This window comes from Coturnix japonica, chromosome 4 (assembly GCF_054131305.1).
Source record: "Coturnix japonica strain WE chromosome 4, WE-NBRP24, whole genome shotgun sequence".
NCBI lineage: Eukaryota > Metazoa > Chordata > Aves > Galliformes > Phasianidae > Coturnix > Coturnix japonica.
This window is the reverse complement of record NC_140666.1, coordinates 71,809,454-71,834,439: the sequence shown is the minus strand read 5'-3', so window position 1 is coordinate 71,834,439 and position 24,986 is coordinate 71,809,454. Positions and strand designations below refer to the sequence as shown.

Below are 24,986 nucleotides of genomic sequence, written 5' to 3'. Positions count from 1 at the left end.
AAAACTGATGTAAAGGGGAAAGAAAGAGGGACAAGTTCAGAGTAGTGGTCTTCCCAAAAGAAAACATTACATGATATGAGACTTTCAGGAAAGCAAAGTATTCAGCGAATTCCTTTGTTTTGCTTTGCTCACAGACACATCTTTTGCTTTACCTAATAAACTGTCCATCAATTCTCTCACTTCTATCTTTCCATTTCTTATCTCCATCCCATCAAGGGAAAGAGAATGAGAAGCTGTGTGGTACTGTTTCTTGCTCACAACTATAAAGCTTCTGCATGTACCTAAGAAGACAAAAATGGTACTGAGAACTGAAACAGGGGAGCAGAAAAGAATTAAAGGCAGTATTCAGTACATAGCATGAAGATTAAAGAGAATATGTATCATTTGTATCCAGACTTATCAACTTACTTTAGCATCTTTAGGGTTGTCCCAAAAAAAGGTTTCTCCATAAGGTGATATGACAGGTGGCTTTTCTCCTGAGAAAGTTTCTTAAAGCAAAAAAATATAGAGTCATACACTGCCATGCTATAAAAAGTTAGAGATAAAAATCACAAGGGACAGGTTTTTCTACTTCTGATTTTTCTTTTCACCTCAGGGGGGTTTTAAAAAAAGTAAAAATTGAAAAACAAGAAATAATTTCCCATTTCTATCTAAACTTCAATTAATTTTTTTTCAGATGATACCCTATATTATTTTCACTAAGTTTACTACACCTTTGTCCTTGCATATGACTTGGATATAGCTTGCATACAGGCTATCAAGTTAAAAAACAAACAAACAAACACTTGTTGTACTCAGGAGCAATAACTGCAAAGTTGATTCCAACTTTGAAAAAACAAAATCCATAAAAGTAAACAAAAAAAAAAAAATTCATTTCTACTCAATTTTCATTCCATCACCAACTATATGTGTGAAATTAATACGCAGAATTTCAAACAAGACATCCTTCTGGAGTCTAAAAACTCATTTTGTAAGTGCAACTCACACTACAAAACTGTTATTTCCTTCCAGTAAACTATTTAACACAATTAATTTTCTGTTATTTCTGGGAGTACTCTACTCACACCAACATTCAGCAGCATTAGTCAAAAGTACGCTGCTCATAGCTTTCAACAAAAAGCTGATTCTGCTTCTAACAACCTTCATCCAATCTTAGAAACTCAATATATCATAGTCAAAAAAAGGCATGTATAATATAACTGAAGTTCAAAGTCTGGATTTTCTAATTTTCATCTCATTTTTTCATAAACAAAACTAAGAAAAAAAGGAGAAGTGGTTAGGTTACGTGCTTTGCTATTTTATGCATCACTTTTTTTAGGCTCCTAGAAGCCTGATATTTCTTAAAATAAGCAAGTCAATTTTAGATTTCAGCTTTTGGTTTAAGGTTTCCTTTTCCTGAATATTCAAGAGAAAAGTACTAGCATGTTGACTCACTTTTTTGTGAAACTTGCCTCCCAGCACAAGGTACATGTAAAAGATCCGCATTTCTTCTTTTCTGAAGAGAACTTGAACAAAATACAGCACAAAATGAAAACATTAAGAGAAATATCCCAGAAACTGAACAAAAGCATATTATGCAATTAAACACACCATTAGGAATATATATAAATGTTAAAATAGTCAATTTTAAGTCTTGGAAAAGTCTCCTGGTTGAATTTAAATAGTACCCAACCACTTGCTTTTCTCCGTTTGTGACACAGGATACTTCACTGACCTCAGTAAATGTCTTCAGAATTTTTTTTGTTTTGAATTGGTCTTAATACCCATTTAGACCTTAGGGAAGTGTGTGGAACTACCTTCTCCTTCTACTTCATAATGACTGACTGCACTCAAAACTGCATATCCAAAGACAGTCTTCAAATGTGAAGCTCAAAGTGAGTCCAGCAGAAAAACCTAGATCCAGTGTAAAGAAATAACGTTGCAAATTTTTAATTCCCATTGATGATTTTTTCCCTTTAAATTTTCAGTCTGTAACATAACTGAAATTATTATGCACTTGCTTGTGACTGCCATGATGCATTTCATAGGTAGATAAGAAAGTGCATATGTGTGTGTGCGTGTGTAAAAATGCACACACGAGAAAAAAATCATTTTGTTATTGGCACTGTGCCGGTCCCTAAGCATTTCAGAAACTTCATGTGCAGTGGCACATGCCAGTTAAGATCACATTTTCATTATTATTACTGATATTTCAGGCTGAGAAAGCAACCTTAGAATAACAGAACAGAAAAAAAAAAACATGCCTGAAAAAGCACATGTCCAACCTATCTTCAGTACTGCAGCAGCCTGCTCTGATATCACACTTGTTAGCATGAATAACTAGTAATTTCTCTATTTTATTTTCTCTGCTTGAAATAACAGTGAGATGAACCCTCGTGCATCCTTGCAGGATACTCACTGATAGATAAATGCTACATAAGATGTAAGATTGCTGCAGTTTTTAATGAGTTTGGGGGTCCTGTGCCCTTCAAAACCAAATATAAGTATGTTTTAATAAAAACATCAATATATCTGATTTTCATTTCCCTACTAGACATATTGAGAAATGTTGCTCTTTTATGACTAGCTATACTTGAGACTTTAGAAATACTGACTCATGAAGTTCATATTTAATTGTTTCATAATACAAGCTGGTGCTTCTCTATGACAGAAGGCATACATTCATGAATTTACATACTACATTCTTTTTAATCCATGCCTAAATCTGTCCTCAAAAAACAGTTACTGGCTTAAATTCAACATAGAAGCATCACTTTATAAAGTTATTTGTTATCCTTTCATGTTATCCTTGTTATACCAGTTATGCTTCCCGATGATATTGTGTAAAATTCTTGCTTCAGAAATCACAGAATGGGTTTGACCCAGTCAAAGTGGATTACAACCTAGCTCCATGCTAAAGAACAACTTACGCTATAAATTATAATGAGGGAAAAAAAATACAAAATAATTAGTGTCTATTCAAACATTTTACTAAATTTGATGCAGCCACATCTTTCAAAGTTTCATTAGCAAACTAACATCACATATTTGATGCATTTGAACTAACCTGCTATGTTTACAAGGAAGCCAAAACTAATATTTTTCAACATAAACGTTTGTTGTTACTAGTATTAACACGAATTCCAGAGAAAGAGATGATAAACAGCTTTGACTTGAAGAGCCTTTAGACTGATCCTTTTGTACTTTATGTAAAGCAGTCGTGTGAATGGCTTAGTTTCAGAGTGGAAGGATTTAGAAGTGGGTAATCATAATAGTAATGAGTCAAAAGTAATACTGATAAACTCATCAAAAATAAGTAATAAATCACCTGCTATAAGAAAAGACCTGCTTTTTTAATTATTATTATTATTTCTACATGCTTGCACGCATGTAATTCATACATAGCAAGAAAATCTGCTAGAAAGCAAATAGTAGGATTTTTATTTGAAATGTAAAATAAATTTGAGAGGAATTTCTGGAAAATGAAGTTCTACTTTATGTCAAGTAAAAACTATCTCCAGAAATGAATGGAATAGCTTGGTTTGACGTTTGAGTGATTATACTAAGGAAAAAAAACACACAACACCGTACAATGCAGGATGTAAAATAAGAATTTATCAGTGCTCAGTTACTGTACTAAATGAACTCTTGAATTGAATAACAGAAAAATATAAAATACTTACCTGGGGGAAAATAAGACACTCCTCTTTTCCCCTCACCCTTATATAATCAAAAAGTTCCGATTATACAAAGAGAAAATAACAATTTCTATCATTTTTTCTCCTAAATCTGGTAACTGTAGAGATTAAGACCTATTATTTTCAAGATACAGGATGTGGCCCAAGCTGCATACTCCTCCCCACCTCTCTTTCCTCATGCACAAACAGGATGAAAGGGTGTGATGAGGCAGCAACTTGCTAAATGCTGAGAGACTGGAAAGGTGAGAGCTTAGAGCTGGGCAGAGCAGAGCTGTTCTATGGTCACCCTGCCTGCCATCTCACAAGTGATGTGAGGGACAGAGCACAGTGCAAGCAACCAGTGCTTCAGATCCCTTACTGGCACACATCTGCTGTTTTAAATGAATGCAACTTTTGTTTTCTGACTTATTCAGAACGTGTTCGCTAGTCAGCTCCAGCTCTAACCCTCCAATAACACAAACATGTCCAAAGTACTCCAGAGGGCTGCATTAGAGCTCTGGGATTCAAAGGCTGCTTGTACAAGCAAATTAATTGAGATGCTTGCCTGTAGGAAGGCAGAGATCCATTTCTAGTACCTAAAAATTGCTCTGCATGGAAGAACATGGAGCAGAAAGAAAGAGAGCAGGATCAGGCTGGGAACTTCATTAGCAATTCTGATTACTTTTATGTTAGAAATAGAGTCTGTAGAATGCCAGCCGTACTAAGTGTCCACTACGGAAGTGGCAAGTTGCTTGCAGTGGACAGTTTGACTGAAGGCCAAGCAAACTTGTTCACCCTCAGGGCAGCAGCTTTTCTGTAATTATTTTTGGTCTATTCTTTTTTTAATGAGAAATCTACACAACACCATCACTGAACAGTACAAGTGACTAAATTGGAGGATGTCTAGAAATCCACATGTAGATGGAGTATGTCAGTCTCCACCATAACTTATGTGGAAACTCACTTGGTGTCACAACCAGCTCTACCATGTTATAAATCTGCCTCAGGTCTTCCATTAACAGCACTGCAGCTCCAACGAGCACAACTGCAGCTATTTCACCCATCAGTGCCTGCTAAAGGACACTGTCCTAAGCGTGCAGAGCCTTCAGATCTATCTCTGTACTTACTATCTTTAATCATGGCTGCAGGCATGTATGTGGTTAGCTCCACTGCACTACTTTCAGTGCTTTGTTTTTCAGAGACATCAGTTTTTAACTCACACGTGGAAGAAAAGCTATTGAAAGATCCAGAACTTTGAGCCCACTCTGTCCAATCCCACAGCGTTACTGGGAAATTCAGACTAGTGACTTAAATACCAAATGCAGGGGCTCAGGATTTCACTGCACATTGGAACTCAAAATAGTACCAACTTCCAAATTATCATGATGTCTCACCAGATGACAACATGTTTTGTTACAGGCAAGAGCCACCAGCACAAGCATGGCACAGGAAAGCAGCTAAGACTGCAAAAAAGGCAAGTATATTATTAGGAATAAAAAGTTATACGGTCACAGCACTACCAAGTGCCACAAGGAAATGTACTGTATCAACTTGGTGTTGCAGAAGGCACTCAAGAGATCATGAGAAAAGCACTTCCTTGCATAAAAATTTTATGACTAATATACATGCATGACCAGAAGACAACACTGAGTTTCCCAGTAGATTTCAGCTGGAATTCTCTGCCTGTATGGGAAAAGCCTTCACACAATGTAATTACAAGGAAACCAGCATCCATCAACAGCAGTCAGTTGAGAATATTTCTTTATGCAATCCTATAGGAAGATATGATCTTTCCTGAGATTAAAGATGCTGCAAGCTACCACTTGAAAGTTCAGTACTAATTTCTTGCCTCTAAAAAAAAAAAAAAAAGAAAATAAAAAAAGAAAAAAAGTACCCAGCAGGGTTAATCAAGAATGTGTCTGTGAAGTTTAAGTTCTGGTTTACCCTTGATCTTCCTCAGACAGACCTGCTACTTGTCCTTCAAGATTTTAACATTGTTATAAATGGAGCATAAAGACGAAGAACATAAACTCAAGTTCACAAACCGGAACGGTGGGTAATGAAGTTGGTGACCCACTCACACATCAGTCACTAAGAGATCAGGATTTGGAGAATTTACTTTGATAGTGGGAACACTATAAGTACAGCATATTCTTTCTACTGGCTGATTGTTTCTCAGAAGAAAAAAGAATATTCTTTTAGCAGCTACTTATTATCTTTTTGCACTCTGTTCCCATTTCAGCTCAGCCAGAATATCTTTATTCCATAAAAGTTAACGTATAGGCACTCCCCATTGAAAAATGCTTACACTTTCATTTCAGTAAGCACAATTTCTTGGTGTTTCAGAAAGCAGCGATGAAAAAAATTTTGAGGAACACAAAGATCTCTTACTTGCTGCAGAGAATCTTTGCCTCACCACCTGTTCAAACAATTTTACTACAACATTTAGCATTTGTGTCTTTCAACAATCTGAAAGAAACTAATAAATGCTTGGGAAAACTCTGCACTCAAGGCATGTGTAAACTTGCTAATGATGTTTCTAACTGCTGATGAAAAAGACAAGATAAATACAAAACATTCTCAGACACATCCCTTCCAGGCATAGCTAGTGGTTTGGGGAAAAAAAAGAAAAAGAAAAAGAAAAAAAGAAAAAAAAAAGTGACTAAAAATGCAACCTCATTATTTGGATATATATGCAGTAACAAAACTTTGCATATGTCTTTGCATGAAATTTTCCTCTCTCTGAGATGCTGTGGGAAGATACACTGCATACAGAGCTCATAATATTATGGGCAACTGCTCATTCATCATATCTTATTTTTAAAATTCATACTTAAGAGAGACTTATTAACAGAGTTAAGTTCTAATACCAAACCTTGGCTTTTATATTTCATCATCTCTTTACAAAAGAAGCAACAAAAGTTTATTCAAGACAGTAAGTGCCACTGGGTAGCATTCTGAAGGAATAAAAATACACACACACACACCACAGGAGTATTTTGAAACCGAGCAATGCAATGTTTTCCTTTCCCTCTTTGCTCCCCTCCCCCATTTCTTCCTACTGGAATTCCTGAAATAAATAAATTAAAATTATACTGCAAGCATCATTAAAAGCCAGGCTTTGATGGTGTGCAAATACCAGCAGAAGCCAAAAACTAACCTGTTGCGTTCATACTCTGAACAGTTAAATGATGATGAGTTTAGAAATCAGTCTAAGAGGGATCATGAAGAAAGTGTTTGCTTTAGACCCACAGTGTAAAACAATTTATTTCACCATTATGTATTCTGTTCCATTTTAGAAGAACATAAAATCAACTGCAGTTTTGTGTTTTAAGGCTAAGACTTAAATCATCTTCCCATGTCCATGTGTGCAATCCACCAGATACATCTTTCTTCACACAGACTCATTCTTTCTGAATGGTTACACCATACAGTGCATGAAATAGACAAGGTGGTTTTCCAAATTTTGCCTCAGTTTTCAGATAAAAGCACATTAATACATGCAGTTGTGTAAAATTCCCTAGATATTTTTAAACAATGTGACTTGTTTTCTTATAAGCTTTTATTTTCAAATAAAAGGCACAGATGATCACAGAGATTATAATGCACATACTTCTGAAGTTTCCCTAATATTCTCATTTGTGCTTTTAACTTGTACTGAAGCTTAATCCTTCTTTGGTTAGTTGGGCTTTACTCATTCCGGATCCACTATATTTACAGCACATACAAAAAATAAATAAAATAATCCACAAAAATACCTCTCACCCCTACTCTTCACATCAAAACCATTCCATAACTTCTATGAGGAAAACAACTCATCATTAAAAGGGAACAGCAATTACCTTGATGAAGTTTCAGTTTTGCTTGACTCGGGGATTTCCGGTACTGGTCGATGCCTTAATATAAAAGAGCGGCTTGTTCTTGGAAATACTTTCACACAATTCTGTGTACAAGAATCATATAAGTCATTGTCTATCATTTCTCCTTTAAACTTAACAAACGGTGAATGTGGCTCACTATCAGATAGATCCTCCTCAACTGCAAACATCTGATGTTTGTTTTCCTTGTATTTTGTTTCATATGAATGAGCAAGTGGAAGAGGATCACAAAATGCAACACAGTCAGCCAAGTGCTCATCAGTTTGGTATGCAGCAGCTTTTTCCAGCAATGTATCTGACTCGGTTTTCATCTTCATACTTCCACTTACAGCTTTTAGTATGCTGTCTGAATTTTGGTATAAACTAGAAAAATCTGAGTTTGTAAAGCTTTCATCATTTGCTTCCAATAGGTTTTGCTCTCCAAGTCTGAGCCTTTCTTTACCGGTGTAAGCTTTGTTAGGAAGTTGTGCCAATGATGTAGCAGGTATCAAGCCAGACTCACCTACATTTAAAGGGCTTATTGGGGAATCCTCATCTGAAAATGAATATTGGTTTTTTTCTAAACCTTTCAACTCTTTGAGTTTTAAACTGTCACAGGGAAGAGTATTTCCTTGCATTTTTGAAAGAGCAGTGTCTAACTGCTTAAGTATCCTTCTGCGATGGCCTGTAGGCAATACTCCCATTTGCTGAAGTGCAGTGTTATTTATTCCCACGCAGTCTGCAACAACATTGTAGCCATGCTCTTTAAAGTTCAGAAGATACTGCCCCAAGTTAATGTTGACCAAGAATTCTTCGATATCAGTGCCACTGCCTGTGGATGACATGATGGCAGCTTCATTCCGAATGTTCCCCCTGACGGTCATGTAGAAAAAGTCAGGATAATTGCATTATCATTAGCAACAGAACTCTTAAATTTATTGTCAGCCAGCCAATAGAAAACACCAGTTTCTCTGAGACACTTCTTAGAGGTTCTTTAGTTCAAACTGTTTTTTGGTGTTGTTGTTGTTTTTTAAAGACTGCAAACCTACGGAAAATAAAAACAAAATTAGGACAAATGAGAAATATCACTGTATTAAAAGGCTTGAATTCTCATTATTCTTGGATAAAATTCTGAAAGGCTCCTTGCCATCTGCACAGTAATTTTTAAAACTTTCTTAACTATGAAAATTTCAAGTAGGTTAAATAGCATAACCTCTCCATCCTCGTATAATCAACTCTATAAAGAAACCAGCAAAATCAAAGTCTTAAACCAAGTAATAATTTTAAAACATAATCCTAGTAGTTTCAAGATATGAACCACTTATCTTCAGACACACTTTCACAGTACTTGGATATAAAGGTTAGAAAAAGCGAACTAAGAGCAGAACCTGGAACCCAGGGCTTCCTCACTGCCATGTTAGCACCAATTAACAGCAGAGGGGTGCCACTACTTCATCTTCTGAGTCTTACACACTCCTTAACACAGAAATACATTTTCAACAGGAGTAAAATCACTGACTACAGTGTTCTTAGTGAACTGTGGGTTCAAGCCAGTTTCAGATGAGAATCCCACTGATAAAGTGCCATAACCACTACAAGAGTTTGCAGAGAGAGAGATTCACTTCTGAGAATGTATGAGTGGGTGGAAAAAAAAATATTGCTTAAGTTATTTAAAGAACCATAGCCAGAAAACTGTGGATTGATCAAAATACAGTTCACGGATCAGGCCCTTCAAAGAACTGCCATGAGGGAGGACAGGAACCAGGTAACTCCCAGCTGTTCAACTTTGGCAAGGAAGCAGATCCCTCAGTAACAAAGTGGCACAAATGCACAGTCAGAGTCAAGTTCTGGCCTTCCTGCTAGGGACCTTCAGTACCTCAAGTGCCCACTACAGTTCCTCCTCGGTATTTTCCAACTCAGTTTTTGCACTCCCCGGAGTTCACTCACACCAGCTCTTCCTCCTTCCATGGCCCTTTCCAAATTCATGGTTTATACAACTCAACACAGACAGTGAAACTACCATTCTGAAGGTGTCTGAAACACTCCCTGAAGCCACATGCCTTTGAAGGCTTAAGGGCAACAGCAGACAACAAGGTTGTTTTTTTTTTCCTCCTGTCTTTTCCTGTATACAAAGTAACTTGGCCCTAGGGAAAGCTGTTGATGGTAGCAACTGTCCTGGCACACAGGCTAGACTTAAGGGAAGAAAAAGCAGCTTCAGTAGTGTAGCTTAAGACTTAAACAAGCTGGAAGTAAAGGTATGACATATACCTTATTCTTCAAAATATTTTCTAACAAAAAGGACACTACTTATTATCTAGAATTGAACTACTTCTGTGCTGTATCATTAGCTCCATTGAAGGATAAAACCTCTTCCGGTAAAATTTCTCTAATGCACTAGAGTAACTAAATCATTATTCAGACTTTCAAAAAGACATAATAAAAAACAGGGGAAAAAAAAAATCTTCACGTTTACACCATGTATCTGTGTGGCATGGTAAGAGGAAAAAGAAAAGTTGAACAAATCTAAATTTTTTCTGAAATGCATATAAAAATACATAGGTTGTATATATACACACACACATATATACATATATCAACACAGCACTATTCTTATGTAAGTTTCATTTATAACAACTCTCTACATTCTTGACAATATATTCAACTTCAGTCCTTGGGCCATCAGCTTTGATCTCTATCCACAAAGGTTCCAAGCAGCAACACACTATCTGCAATAAGAAAGACACACAACTAAAATTGCCTAGGAGAGACAACTCTACAGGCCAATCCCATACCAGCCTCTCACCAGAGATGAGAGGTTGATAAGGAGTTAGTTCTCACTGAATGATTCCTCAGTCACCTCAATTCAAACAAGCTTGCATTGAGCTAAACAGATGAATAATCAGCTTTTAGAACAAGAATTTGATTTCCTCAGCCTGAGCAGGTGTCTAAATCATTACCATTCCTTTAAAGACTTCAAGCATCAGAATTTCCTCAAGCTTTTCATGTAAGCCCCTTCATAAAACAAAATTCAATGCTACTGCCCCTCACCCACGTCTATACTCCTGAAAAATATGTATATCACAGAATCACAGAACTTTAGGGGTTGGAAGGGACCTCTAGAGATCAGCGAGTCCAACCCCCCAAAATACATATAAACTTATACATATAAACTAAAATACATATAAACTAAATACATATAAAGTCCAACTTTAAACTTTATATGTATATAAAGACATATACATAAAGACACTTTTACATAAAGACAACTTTATATGTATATAAAGACATTCTGTCTAGAAGTTGAATCTATATTCTTAGCATGGAGTAACTACTACAGAAATGACAGATGCAAGCAAAAAAAATCAGGCAGGAACTGTTTGTGTCTCAGTGCTTCATGTGCTCATTAAGAAAAAAAGTACATGCACTCAAGCATATGAAAAAAAAACAAAACTTCAGTGCTAGCATTTCAAACTAAGTATTTCAAAATTGATGCTGAAATTGGTTATCTCAGCAGTTTCCATCTTTCTTGGTTTTGTGGTGCCATTTAGGGTCTTTATCCCTGAGGTGTTAGCATTGATTTTCACTCAGTATCATTCTTTCAATCTTTCCACCTTCAGCAATGACAAAAAGTCACTTAGGTAAGCAGCTTTTATTTACTTACACTTTTCTGTACCTAAGTACTATGTTTTCTACATGCAGTGTCTCTGCCCACACCTTATGCTGGAACACCTCCAGTTCTGTTTCTTCGGGAACTCAGACAACCACATATTATCAGTTACTTGGATCCATCTCTGTACAAACCACAACACACTGGATTATCTACTGTAGAACAAACTCTGCTTCCAAATTTGTAGAACATTATTTCTTTTTGCTGCACATTTTGCAACATAGTACACAGCAGACTGACAAAGGAAAAAGTCGCTTTCTGAGGAGACATTCTTGACCACAAAATGCCAGCAATGCTAGGAGCTGCAGGCCAAGGCCATTCTTTGTTTCAGCAGCCATCTCCAGCTGAAGCCCTTTTAAAGAAATCATACGAATCTGGCCTACCAATGCAGCTCGCTAAGTAGCAAGTTCACTTGTATGGGTGTATCCGTGAAGGGGATTATGTTTATTTTGGCATAACTGCTCTCAGATGATGCTGCAAGTAACATACAACTAAATAAATCTACAAACAGGTATGTGTATATATCACAAGCTAGAGGATAAATAGTAAATCATTTCTTATGTTGCAATGTTTTAGCCTCAAAACGCATACAGAAAAAATAGAACCCAAGAACCACCTCATCCAAAATAGGACACTATTTAAAAGTAATTACAATAAATGAAAAAGAATGCATTCTCCTTCATAACTTGTACTGTAGAATAAGGCATAACAAATCCAAAAAGTTTGTACAACAGTGTATATGAGGATGTACCAATATATGCACATTTGTATGTGCATGTGATCAACATTTGTATCACAAGGAATAAATAAGTAAACAGTAGAAACACTAGTATCTAAGTTTAGTTTACATGGCTGCATCCATACTTTCACTTTCAGAAGTAGCATCGAATAGATTGTCCCATTGTATTTGGCAGAAAGAAGTATCCAAAAAGAACAACCAACAAACAAACAAACAATAAAAAACAAACAAAATGGAGGATGGGGAGGAGGATTTGGTCATGCCTAAATAAAATTGATTCTTAATACACTCTCGTATCCTCCAATGCAAAGTAACCTAGTTAAAAGCCATTTGATGAGTTTATACAACTGGGAGACTGTTAGAGTGGGAATACAAAATAAAGCTGCTTGGAAGACATTCAACTTATCAGTTTTACAAAAATAAGTACACAGTGTGCTGACAGCTATGTAGAAAAATAAACAATACAAGGGAATCCTAGGCTTCTCTTCTAAGCAAATATATCTTTGGCACGTGATTAATTGCAATTTGTTTTGCACATCCTAAGTCTTAGAAGGGATCATCCTACTTTCTTGCAGAGATGATGTTTCTCACACACTTTTCAGTATGATTTTAAGATCCTTCTTCTCTCCCACTCTTGTGGAAGGAGCTGCAACAATGATGCAGAAGAACTCAGAGGGGCACAGCTGCTATACTTGTTCTGCAGAAATCAGTAGCTGTTTAGCCCCGACGTAAACAGAACGATAATGGCACAGAAAAGCAATACATCACTTTCAAGACTTTTCCTCACATGGAGGTATGATACATTCCTGCATCTAATAGTCTCCAAACCACCACCAACTAATACAGCCATCACTCCATGATTTCCAAATTGGAAAAATTTTCAGTATGACACTGACTGGAAAATATGCCAGGATAAATGAATCTAAGCTGAAGTAAGCAAGCAAACCAGCTTTTAATTGAGTGAACAAAAAGAAATAGCTGAATATAAAACACTCTTTCTCATTAGTCCATACGCAAAAGAAACTTCCTTTTCTTTTAAGAATAGTACTGATATTAGTCTTAAGAAATCTTTAGGAGTGCATGGCAAGCCAATCTCACTTTCAGTAATGAGTTCAACAAATGTAAGCAAGTTCAGGCTTGCTCCCAACTTCTGCTCAACCACGTACTAGATAAGTTCCAAACAGAGGGGGAGAGAATTAAACAACTACCCTAAGACTTACCAAGGACAGACAAATCTGCCAGTGAATTTCATCTTCCCATTGTACATAACTACATACAAAAGGATGAGATCACTGGGCTTAGAAAGTCGTGGATCATTACAGATCTTTCCAAAAACCAACACAATGCAATCAGCAAGCTGTTTGCATGCTCAGAAAAACTCTCATGAGCAACCATTTTAAAGGCATTACTTAACCTCTGGGTCAACACATACCAACAAAACCTATGGCAGTCATGAAACTAGAAGTGCTTTTTTCCCCAAAAGCAAGGAAGATACTAAACATAACACAGTGCTTGATTAGGAAATACTTTAAGAACATCCTCTGTCAAATTGTTTCCTTATTCTTGCTTTTAGTTGCTGTTGTCTTTGTTTTTAATTGCAGAATACCTCTCTTTCAGAGGAAAGTTCAGCAACTTTGCTAGTTCACAGTCAAACCTCGCTCAGCAAGAAATTCCAGTGGGACAGCTCGCAGACAGCGTAAAGAAGCGTCTCCGGAGCGATAAACTGAATAAGCAGCTGAAGGTGGAACCGGCCGGAGCACAGGGGCGAGTTGCTGCGGCAACACCCGGCACTGTTCCTCGCTCTGCGCCTTCCCTGTATCACTGAGGGCATCTTAGCGCCCCTCCGACTTTCTGCAAAGTGAGTTTCATTCACTGTTCGGTAGAATTCCCAGGAATACATGGGCAGCTACCGAGTAGCTTCCATCTAACTTCCCGAAAACTACTCACAGAGTAAATAAAGCACAGATCCTCGGTATTACATTTACATACAGACCGTTAACATAACAGCGCTAAAAAGCAAGAAGGAGGAAAAGTGCTTCCTATCTGCCTCCCAGCTCCCTCCTGCCAGAGCCCAGCTTTCCGAGCCGTTCTCCGTCCCCCAACACCGCTCCTCGCTCCGAGCTGCCCACTTACAAGCCACCCGCTGCGGCTTGGAGGGGGCGGCGAGGCCGGGGCAGCGGCTGCCCCACGGTGCCCAGCCCAGGAGCCGTCCGCGCAGGCCGGGGCGCAAAGCAAGCAGGCCGCCCTCGCGCAGGGCACCGCGCAACCCTGGTCCCGAGAGCTCCGCGCCCGCGGAGGCTGTTTTACCTCTGATAGCCAAGAACAGAAGGGCAAAAGAAATCTGCACTTCAGGCCGCTTCGTCTTTTCTCTCCCTGCTCTCTCCTTCCTTCCTGCTGCCTCCACACCGCACCCCACCCCCGCGCTGCTCCAGGGCAAGCCGCGCCCGCGGCGCGGAGCTCGCTGCCGCCCGCCCTGCCCTCCCTCCAGAGGCGGCCGCACCTGGGTGCGGGTGGGGAGCGCCCCTCCGCGCGTGGGCCGCGGGGCGGGCCGCCCGTTTCTGGGGCCCAGCCGACGAGTGCAGGGCTCCATGATGACCCCGAGTGCGATGCAGCCCCGTTCCCTTAGAGCCGGTGGCATCGCCATTGAGTGATCGCTTGTTTAGAAAATAAAATAAAATTGCTAAGTTTTAAGTAGAATGTCTAATCTCCCCACTTCTAGCAGCTCGCCTACATTTGCGAATTACTGCCACGATGTTAATTACAAGAAGTGAGACGGGGAAGTGCTTTCATGGATTCAGTGGGCACAGTATCTTCCTCCTCATGTATCACCTTTGACTGTAACTAAACCCCAGGGCGCACCACCGGGCTTCCAGCAGCTGAAGTCCGACGCCTGCACTCTGTTGAGGCAGAAAGGGAGAGAGGAGCTGCTGAGGAGAGACCGATAATTAAAGCCGTCATTCAGGAGGAAGTAAACCTGGGTTCTTTTGGCTTCTTCAAAGACTGCTCACTGCATGCTAAACAGAGAGGTAGTAAACAGCCTTACTTATAACGAGACTTAAGAAGTCTTGGTGCCTGTGGAGCACCAAGCAGTAAAATGAGTTTTGGGGATCACACGTGGAAAGTAAACAACTTCTTTACTCTCCAACACAAATATGAAGGTCGGCATTACAGAACCAATTCCATCCATGCTCAAGCGCTTCTGAGATCCTGCTGCACTTCCTAGTTATTAAATGCCTCAAAACCAACAAATGTACTCAATTTTTCCTCCTAAGCTTGCATTGTGCAAGCAATTTTTATGACAAGGAAGTCCAACACTGGTGCAAACTTTTCATTTGGGGTTTGTTTGTTTGTTTTTTAGATAATATGAAGAAGTTCATCATTTTCTTGACTAAGTTTTCATTAGTGTTGTGGCTGAGTCTGGCTCAGTGTCACTCCCAATTGTTTGCACAAGGCCCACAGTGTTTTCAAACATTACCTCACAGATATGATTCAGGTAAGTAGACTAAAGCTGTTTTTGGACATGGCCTTTCTGGATTCTAATCCAATTGCTCACAGACTCATCCGAACACAGATTTGCATAAGACTTCCAGCTAAGCCTATTCAGAACAGTAAGAATGTCAATAAATGCCAACTTAGAAAAGGAAATCTAACCACAGAAATGTAAAATACTTGAAATATTCAGGTCTTGTCAACAAGAAACCTGCTTCTTTTGTCTGGCTTGCCATGCCATGCTCGTACCCAATTCATTAGCAGGTCACATTGGGCTGAATTTCTCTTTCCTGACAGTCTTTGGCTATTGAAGTTGATTGATACTCTTGAGCACAACTCTATCAAGAAATTCCAAGTCCTTCTATACATCTCACCTTTTCTTCTCTGCCAGGGAACCAGTATAATTTATCCATGGAAGTGGATCTGCTGCAGAGACTGATCAACGCCCCTTGATGTTTAAAACAGCTGTCAGGCACTCACATGGAATCTACTAAAAGAGACTATATTCAGAAACTATATTAATTTCTTTACTTTGGCAGTGCCTTCCCTCAGAGCACAACATGGTACCACCCTGACACAGTGTCTCCACAGAACTAGCTACTTGTCTAGAATACAATATGTAACAACAAAGTAGGAGATCTGGTGGGGTTTAAACACAAGACCTCCTCAGATGTGTTTACATAGAATCATAGAACTTGTAGAATCACAAGGTTGGAAGGGACCTACCAGATCACCTAGTTCAGCTGTCCTCCCATCACCATTACTACCACAAGCCACTAAACCATATCTCATAGCTCCTCATCCAGATGCCTCTGGAACACTGCCAAGGACAGAGACTCCACCACCTCCTTGGGCAGCCATTCTAATGCCTGACAACTCTCTGAAAGAAAAAGTTCCTTCTTATGTCTAGTCTAAACTTCATCTGATACAACTTGTGGCCATTTCCTCAGGTCCTGTTTGTTGCCTGGCAGAAGAGGCCAAGCCCCTCCTCATCACAACCTCCTGTCATGGTTTTGTAATTTTGCTATCAGTATCAGTATTCCACATCATAACATCATGTAAAGTATGGATACTTGAATGTGCAGTCCACAGAAGAAGACTACATATCCCAGAGAACAACAGGGTTAATGATAAGTCACGGGACCAGGACGCTGTATAATCTCGTTCCCAGGCTGGAGTGCCCTCCTTCTTCTCTCGAACTTCTCGGAGAGTGGGAAGCGTTCCAGCCGTGTCGCCTAGAGTTCACAGTAGGCCTCTCGGTTTTCGGGGACTCTCTCTCTCTGTTTCGTTCAATTTGTTAGCCTCAATTATATTATATTGTGTTATCTTGTATTTCGGTATCATATTTAGTAAAATAAGTTTTTCCTCCTTAGATTGTCGCTGTTTTATCCCACTCCCTTTTTTCCCCTCCTTTCCGGGCCCCGGGAGGGGGCCCACGGGGTGGCTTCCCCTGTCACGGGCATAGGTAAATCTAAGTAACCCGTGACAGATTTTTTGGTGGAGAATGCGGGCATAGAGCTTTTTAGCTTTTAGAACAACTCTCTCTTTACTCTTAAAGAGCTTCGTCAGGGGAGTGTTATCTTTTCGTAGCTGCTCACTGAGAACGTGACCTTGAAATACCAGACAAATTGTCAACATTAAGGGCTGCTGTACATTCTCAGCACTGCTATCTAACTTTTGTGTAGAAAACAAAGGGATTTCTTTCTCCCTTAGAGCAAAGCTAGCTAGCTCTGACTTTTACAGAGCCTGCCAGCTATGAATCCACTCTTCATCCCAGTTGCTCTGTTTAAGGGATTGAAAGCAATTATGATCTTCTTAAAGTATTGGTCAACTATTAACACCATAATTTGGTGTTGTGGAATTGTACAGGTATATAGCCTAATAAGGTGGATACTGATGGAGACACCTGCCTGGTACTTTTATGAGATGTGGTATGGTCAGAATTTTGGCACCTACATCCCAGATGGAATTGTGAATCTTACAAACACTTGCATCCCAGATGGAATTGCGAATCTTACAAGTACTTGCATCCCAGATGGAACAGGCAATTTTACAAACACCACCATGTTTAATTCATTGTACAGGCTAAAAAAACCCTTTTTATTTAGGTTGTACTCTCAGATTTCCACACGCCTTTCAATAACTGAGATAGGGTTCATACTTGCATCCATGTTATCACTATTAATGAATGCATATATGTTCCTATGCATTCGTTCTATGCGGAAGTCTCCTCCAGAACCAGAGAATGATGACTGGCAGGGAATATGGAAAGGTTTAGGAAAAGTCTTAGAAGCATGGGGACCCGCAGTGTCATGGGATTTCACTCTTGAACACCTAAAGGACCCTAAGAAATTAAGTGAGTATTTGGGTCAGAGATCTAAGGAGGTAAACCTTATGTGGGGTTTGGCTTATGCATACCGTGCTTTGTATCATACTATTCTGGAGAGAGAGAGTTTCCGATCTGAGATTCAAGCCCAAGTTAATTCTGATCAGTCACAGGAGGCATCAGTAGCAATATCAGTTGCCCCTGTGGAAGGCAAGAAATGGAAACGGGTGTCCACGCGTCTAGAACGAAAAGAAGGAGAAGCACAGGGGGGGGCTGCAGAAGACCCAGGTGCCGGGCATGGAGCAGTACCGAAAAAAGCAAAGGCAAAAACCAAGAGGCATGAAGAAGAGACTGATGATGAGGAGGAAATCACCTATTGTCGACCTCTGAAGCTGACTGAAATCCAAGGCTCAAGAAAGGAGTTCACACGGCGTCAAGATGAAGGTATCCTTGCTTGGTTGCTTCGCTGCTGGGACAACGGGGCCAACAGCTTGTCTCTAGATGGTAACGAAGCTCGCCAACTAGGAAACATTGCCCAAGATGCAGGTATCGACAGAGGGATTAGCAGATGTTCGGATGGAGCTGCCACTCTCTGGCTGCGGCTGTTAGAAGCCGTGAGAGAAAGGTACCCCTATAAGGATGCTTTGAAGCCTAAATTTGATAGTTGGAATACTGTCCAAAAAGGTATTCAGCGCCTGAGGGAATTGGCCATGGCGAAAATGTTGTACAGCCCTGATCCAAGCGAACTTGACCCTGAGAGAGTGAGGGCCGATCCTGACATGTGGCAGAAAATCACAAGTACAGCACCAGAGAGAATGGCACAGTCATTGGTAACAGGTTCTAAAGGGTTCGTGGACAGATGGCCCCGAGTTGTTGAGCTGATTATAATGCTTCAAACCACCGATCAGCAGCTCCCTCAACTGCATGCCGCAGTTTCTGCCATCTCACGGCTAGAAAACCGAGTAGATGAAATGTGCAAGAAATTGTTTCCATCAACTAATCGTAATGATGATCCAGTAATAGTATCAGAAGCAACTGATGAAGGTCAATCCTCGTACGGGCCACCAGGTCTAATGAAGGATCTGATCAAAGTATTCCAGTCCTACTCCTCACCTGCATCATCAAAAGTCTCAGCTGTTAAACGCACACGCTTCCCAGCTCGAGCAAAGAACAACAGTACGATTGCACCGCGTGTTTCCATGTGGCGCTACCTACGTGACCGTGGAGAAGACATGAGGAAGTGGCATGATCAGCCCACTTCTGCACTACGAGCACGGGTGAAAGAACTACTAGACATACCAACCACCAGTGGAGTTGCTCCAGTCATCACAGGTAACCAATAGAGGGGCCCTGCCCTCAGTCAGGGGAGGGAAAGGGATAATAGAGTTTATTGGACTGTGTGGATTCGATGGCCTGGCACATCAGAACCACAGGAATATAAGGCGCTGGTGGATACCGGTGCACAGTGCACCCTAATGCCCTCCAGTCATGAAGGGACAGAATCAATCCATATTTCTGGAGTGACTGGGGGCTCTCAAGAATTGACTGTGCTGGAGGCTGAAATAAGCCTCACTGGCAAAGACTGGCAAAAACATCCTATTGTGACTGGCCCAGGGGCTCCATGTATACTGGGTATTGATTACCTCAGAAGGGGGCATTTCAAGGATCCTAAGGGGTATCGATGGGCCTTTGGGATAGCTGCTGTAGATATGGACAACATTAAGCAGCTGTCTGTTTTGCCTGGCCTGTCAGAGGACCCGTCTGTTGTGGGGCTGCTACGAGTAAAAGAGCAGCAGGTACCGATTGCTACAAAGACAGTGCACAGACGGCAGTATCGCACCAACAGGGATTCCTTGCTCCCCATTCATGATTTGATTCGCCAGTTGGAGAATCAGGGAGTGATCAGTAAAACTCACTCACCTTTTAACAGTCCCATATGGCCAGTGCGTAAAGCCAGTGGAGAATGGAGGCTGACAGTAGACTACCGTGGCCTGAATGAGGTCACACCCCCATTGAGCGCTGCTGTGCCGGACATGTTGGAACTCCAGTACGAGCTGGAGTCAAAAGCAGCCAAATGGTATGCCACCATTGACATTGCCAATGCCTTCTTCTCTATTCCTTTGGCTGCAGAATGTAAGCCACAGTTTGCCTTCACCTGGAGGGGCATTCAGTATACTTGGAACCGTTTGCCCCAGGGGTGGAAACATAGCCCAACCATTTGCCATGGGTTGGTCCAAACTGTACTGGAACAAGGTGGTGCTCCTGAACACCTGCAGTACATTGATGACATTGTTGTGTGGGGTGATACAGCAGAAGAGGTTTTCACAAAAGGAGAGCAGATCATCCAAATTCTTCTACAAGCCGGCTTTGCTATTAAGCGAAGCAAAGTAAAAGGACCTGCCCAGGAAATTCAGTTCTTAGGTATAAAGTGGCAGGATGGACGTCGTCACATCCCAACAGATGTGATCGACAAAATCACTGCCATGTCTCCACCAACTAGCAAGAAAGAGACACAATCTTTCCTGGGTGCAGTAGGCTTTTGGAGGATGCACATTCCAAACTACAGCCTCATTGTAAGCCCCCTTTATCAGGTGACGCGGAAGAAGAACGATTTTGCATGGGGCCCTGAGCAGCAGCAGGCTTTTGAACAGATTAAACAAGAGATAGCCCGAGCTGTAGCTCTGGGGCCAGTACGGACTGGACAGGATGTAAAGAACATCCTCTATACTGCTGCTGGAGAGAAAGGCCCCACTTGGAGTTTGTGGCAAAGAGCCTCAGGAGAGACCCGAGGCCGACCCCTGGGATTCTGGAGTCGATCATATAAGGGGTCTGAAGAGTGCTACACTCCAACTGAGAAGGAGATCTTAGCCGCGTATGAGGGGGTTCGGGCTGCTTCCGAAGTAGTCGGGACTGAAACACAGCTCCTTTTGGCACCTCGACTGCCAGTGCTGAACTGGATGTTCAAAGGACAGGTTCCCTCCACTCATCATGCTACCGATGTCACCTGGAGCAAGTGGATTACGCTGATTACACAGCGAGCGCGAATGGGAAACCTCAATCGTCCAGGAATCCTAGAGGTAATCATGGACTGGCCTGAAGATAAAAGGTTTGGAACATCACCAGCAGAAGAGGTATCACGTGCTAAAGAGGCCCCACCATACAACGAATTACCAGAAAATGAAAAGAAATATGCCCTATTCACAGACGGATCATGTCGCATTGTAGGGAAGCATCGCAAATGGAAAGCTGCTGTGTGGAGCCCCACACGACAGGTTGCAGAGGCCACCGAAGGTAAGGGAGAATCAAGTCAGTTTGCAGAGGTAAAAGCTGTCCAGCTGGCCTTAGATGTTGCTGAACGGGAGAGGTGGCCAATGCTGTATCTTTATACTGACTCATGGATGGTGGCAAATGCCTTATGGGGGTGGTTACAGAGGTGGGAACAAAACAACTGGCAACGGAAGGGTAAATCTGTTTGGGCCGCTGAATTATGGAAGGACATTGCTGCCCGAACAAAGAATATGGTTGTAAAGGTGCGTCATGTGGATGCACATGTGCCCAAAAGTCGGGCTACTGAAGAACAACAAAACAACCATCAGGTAGATAAAGCTGCCAAAATTGAGGTGGCTCAAATTGACTTGGACTGGCAGAATAAGGGTGAATTATTTCTAGCTCGATGGGCTCATGAGACCTCAGGTCATCAAGGAAGAGACGCGACATATAAGTGGGCCAGAGACCGAGGGGTGGACTTAACCATGGACGCTATTGCGCAGATTATTCATGATTGTGAAACATGTGCCATAATTAAACAAGCCAAAAGGATGAAACCTCTCTGGGAGGAAGGGCGGTGGCAAAAGTATAAATATGGGGAGGCGTGGCAGGTTGATTATATCACCTTGCCACGATCTCGCAGTGGTAAGTGTTATGTACTCACCATGGTAGAGGCAACCACTGGGTGGCTTGAAACATACGCAGTACCCCATGCAACTGCTCGAAACACCATATTAGGTCTTGAGAAACAAGTCCTGTGGCGACATGGCACCCCAGAAAGAATTGAATCTGATAATGGGACACATTTTAAAAATTCCCTTATAAATACTTGGGCCAAAGATCATGGCATTGAGTGGATTTATCATATTCCCTACCATGCACCAGCTTCTGGTAAAATTGAACGATATAATGGGTTGTTGAAAACTATGTTGAAAGCAATGGGTGGCGGAACATTTAAGCACTGGGAGAAGAATCTGGCAGAAGCCACTTGGTTGGTGAATACTAGAGGATCTGTCAATCGTGACGGTCCTAGTCAATCTAGCCCCCTACACACTGTAGAAGGAGATAAGGTCCCTGTTGTACATGTAAAGAACATGTTGGGAAAAGCTGTTTGGGTCCTTCCAGCTTCTGGAAAGGGCAAACCTATCCGTGGAACTGTCTTTGCCCAGGGACCTGGGTGCACTTGGTGGGTAATGCAGAAGGATGGGGATGTTCAATGTGTACCACAAGGGAATTTGATGCTGGGGGAGTGCAGTCAATAATTTTATGTATTTATATGTATATATGTTTGCATGTGTAGTGTATTTTAGTTATTATAGTTGTACATTTAGTTATGTTACATGTAATTCTACTGTTTAGCTATCATAATTTTACATACGTGTATATATATGTATATATATATTTACCATGATGTAATAATGTAGAATAAGGGGTGGAATGTCATGGTTTTGTAATTTTGCTATCAGTATCAGTATTCCACATCATAACATCATGTAAAGTATGGATACTTGAATGTGCAGTCCACAGAAGAAGACTACATATCCCAGAGAACAACAGGGTTAATGATAAGTCACGGGACCAGGACGCTGTATAATCTCGTTCCCAGGCTGGAGTGCCCTCCTTCTTCTCTCGAACTTCTCGGAGAGTGGGAAGCGTTCCAGCCGTGTCGCCTAGAGTTCACAGTAGGCCTCTCGGTTTTCGGGGACTCTCTCTCTCTGTTTCGTTCAATTTGTTAGCCTCAATTATATTATATTGTGTTATCTTGTATTTCGGTATCATATTTAGTAAAATAAGTTTTTCCTCCTTAGATTGTCGCTGTTTTATCCCACTCCCTTTTTTCCCCTCCTTTCCGGGCCCCGGGAGGGGGCCCACGGGGTGGCTTCCCCTGTCACGGGCATAGGTAAATCTAAGTAACCCGTGACACCTCCCTTAAGGAAATTGTAGAATGCAATGAGGTCTGCCCTGAGCCTCCTCTTTTCCTGACTAAACAATCCCAGCTCCCTCATGTTTCTATTTCCATTAATTAAATATTCAGAAAAAGAAAAAAGAAAAAAAAAAAAAAAAAAAAAAAAAAAAAGAAGAAGAAGAAAAAAGAAAGAGAAAAAAAAAGAAGAAAAAAGAAAAAATAAAAAGTGTCCAGGAAAAAAAAAATACACAAATTCAATTAAAGGCATGCCATGATTTTCAGAGTTCAGGATTTTTTGTCTCTTTCTGGAAGTACCTAAATGACATCACTAGCATCAGACAAACCAATATGCTGTCTTACTCTTTGTTAGAAATATAGCAGCACAATATATCAGATTCTAGGAAAGCTCTAAAGACTCTGGTTTATCTATGGCATATGGTTCTCTCTACTAGAGCATGAAATGGCAGCTTTCTACAATCACGATAAAGCAAAACATCATAAAAAAAACCAAACACAAACAAACAAAAAGCACAACAAAATCTAATAATAATAATAATAATATATATATACCCTTACACAAATCCAAAAGGAAACTACATTCTTTTTATTCTGATGTAATTCAGATATAACCTAAAGCACAGTTCTATTCTAAGGCTTGCTGATATTCTTGAGTTTTTTAAATCTGTTGGCAGGCTTGAAAACTGCAGAGATTTTATTATCTGATAATTTCTTCTTCCCTTGAATTTCTGTGTTGCTATCGCAACACATTGTTAGGTTGATAATGTTTTTTAAGCAGGTGAAGATAAAATTTCAGTTTAAAAATTAATTACAAGTAATAGTTGCAAGATTTCTGCTCTATCCTCTAAAATATATTTGTGCCTTTTAATTTATCCTAAAGTAGGTAGGGGCCACATGAGAAGGTGGTTCATAATGAAAGCTGTAAGTTTGCCTTCCCACTCAGAATTATGGTTACACAAACATTTAAAATCTTGTATTTTCAGATTATCACTTTATAAACTAGTAAATGTTATTCCTCACAGGTATGACACAATGGCCATTGTGACTTTTGCCATTTTTTTTGCTTTAAAGGCTTTGTATTTGACCTTAATGCAGTCTCTGTTTTGTTAAAACTACTGATGTGGTTGTCCCTGTTAATGTAATCTTTTTCTTCTGTCATTGAAAGACTAATTTTGAAACTAATGACATAAAGCTGGTGCGGAAGGCCAATGTACTGCTTACTGATTACATTTACAGCTCCTGATTTTTTAGAATGTCCCTCACCAATGTAGAAAACAGTCACATTACAGTGTATTTTCTGGCTTATGTATTGTATATTATACTTGATTCTATGTGTAAAATCTTCCAAAGGCAAGAAGTTATTCAGATTAACTGAAATGCTCCTTCTGAGAATAAAAATACATAAAACTCAGCAATTACATTCACTCTAAAAGCACCTTTTCCACAGTGGTGATGGATGAGTCACAAACATTGAATTATACTTTCATCTCAATAGGATTCTAATGGAATTGTAATTCAAAAGACAGCCCTGCATCAGTGTGAGATTTCTGCAAGTTAAGGAAGGTCCATCAGCTGCCTTTGGCCAAAGCACACTGTATATTACCTATACCCTAGCTCTTGAGCTGACCCCCAAACTTGCAGATGCAGCCCCAAGGGCTGCTGATCCTCCACTCTTACAGACACTGATGTGTGTTTCAGTTTGCTGGCAACCTGAGAATTCTGCCTGCAGTACTGCTTTATTTGAATTCATTGCTTATGGCAAAGTAAAATCATCTCTTATATATAAAAATTCACCTGAGTTCACAAGTCTGAAGATGAAAACAACAGATTTATTCTAGCAAGGCAAGGAGATTAAGCTCTTGCTTCAAATGAAAGGCATATAAACAAAAACAACAACAAAAAAATCAAACTTATAAAATATCTGATATCAGTCTCTCATTCTAGTTGTCACTTAGGGTTTCTCCAAGTTGTCTCTCAGTAGCAAAGCTACTCTTTCCAACACTCTTTTCAGAGTACCTGTGTTCAGTGTGGGATCTTATCCCGGCACTTCTCTCTTTCATT

At 40.3% G+C, this 24,986-nt stretch overlaps 1 protein-coding gene across 9 annotated transcripts in view; it reads right to left on the bottom strand.

Moving 5' to 3' along the window:
• Positions 1 to 14,349, bottom strand: part of ARAP2 (ArfGAP with RhoGAP domain, ankyrin repeat and PH domain 2) — a 115,636-nt gene extending 101,287 nt beyond the window's left edge. For all 9 annotated transcript variants that reach the window (XR_014945462.1, XR_014945463.1, XM_015862517.3 and 6 more), the window contains exons 1-4: positions 14,227 to 14,349; positions 7,499 to 8,558; positions 1,435 to 1,505; positions 409 to 488 (exon numbers count right to left, since the gene is read on the bottom strand). Coding sequence is in view for 7 of the 9 variants with exons in the window: in XM_015862517.3 (XP_015718003.2) it covers positions 409 to 488; positions 1,435 to 1,505; positions 7,499 to 8,397 (1,050 nt within the window). In the remaining 2 variants the exon portion in view is untranslated. The remainder of the gene's footprint in view (positions 1 to 408; positions 489 to 1,434; positions 1,506 to 7,498; positions 8,559 to 14,226) is intronic.
• Positions 14,350 to 24,986: the final 10,637 nt, after the last annotated feature.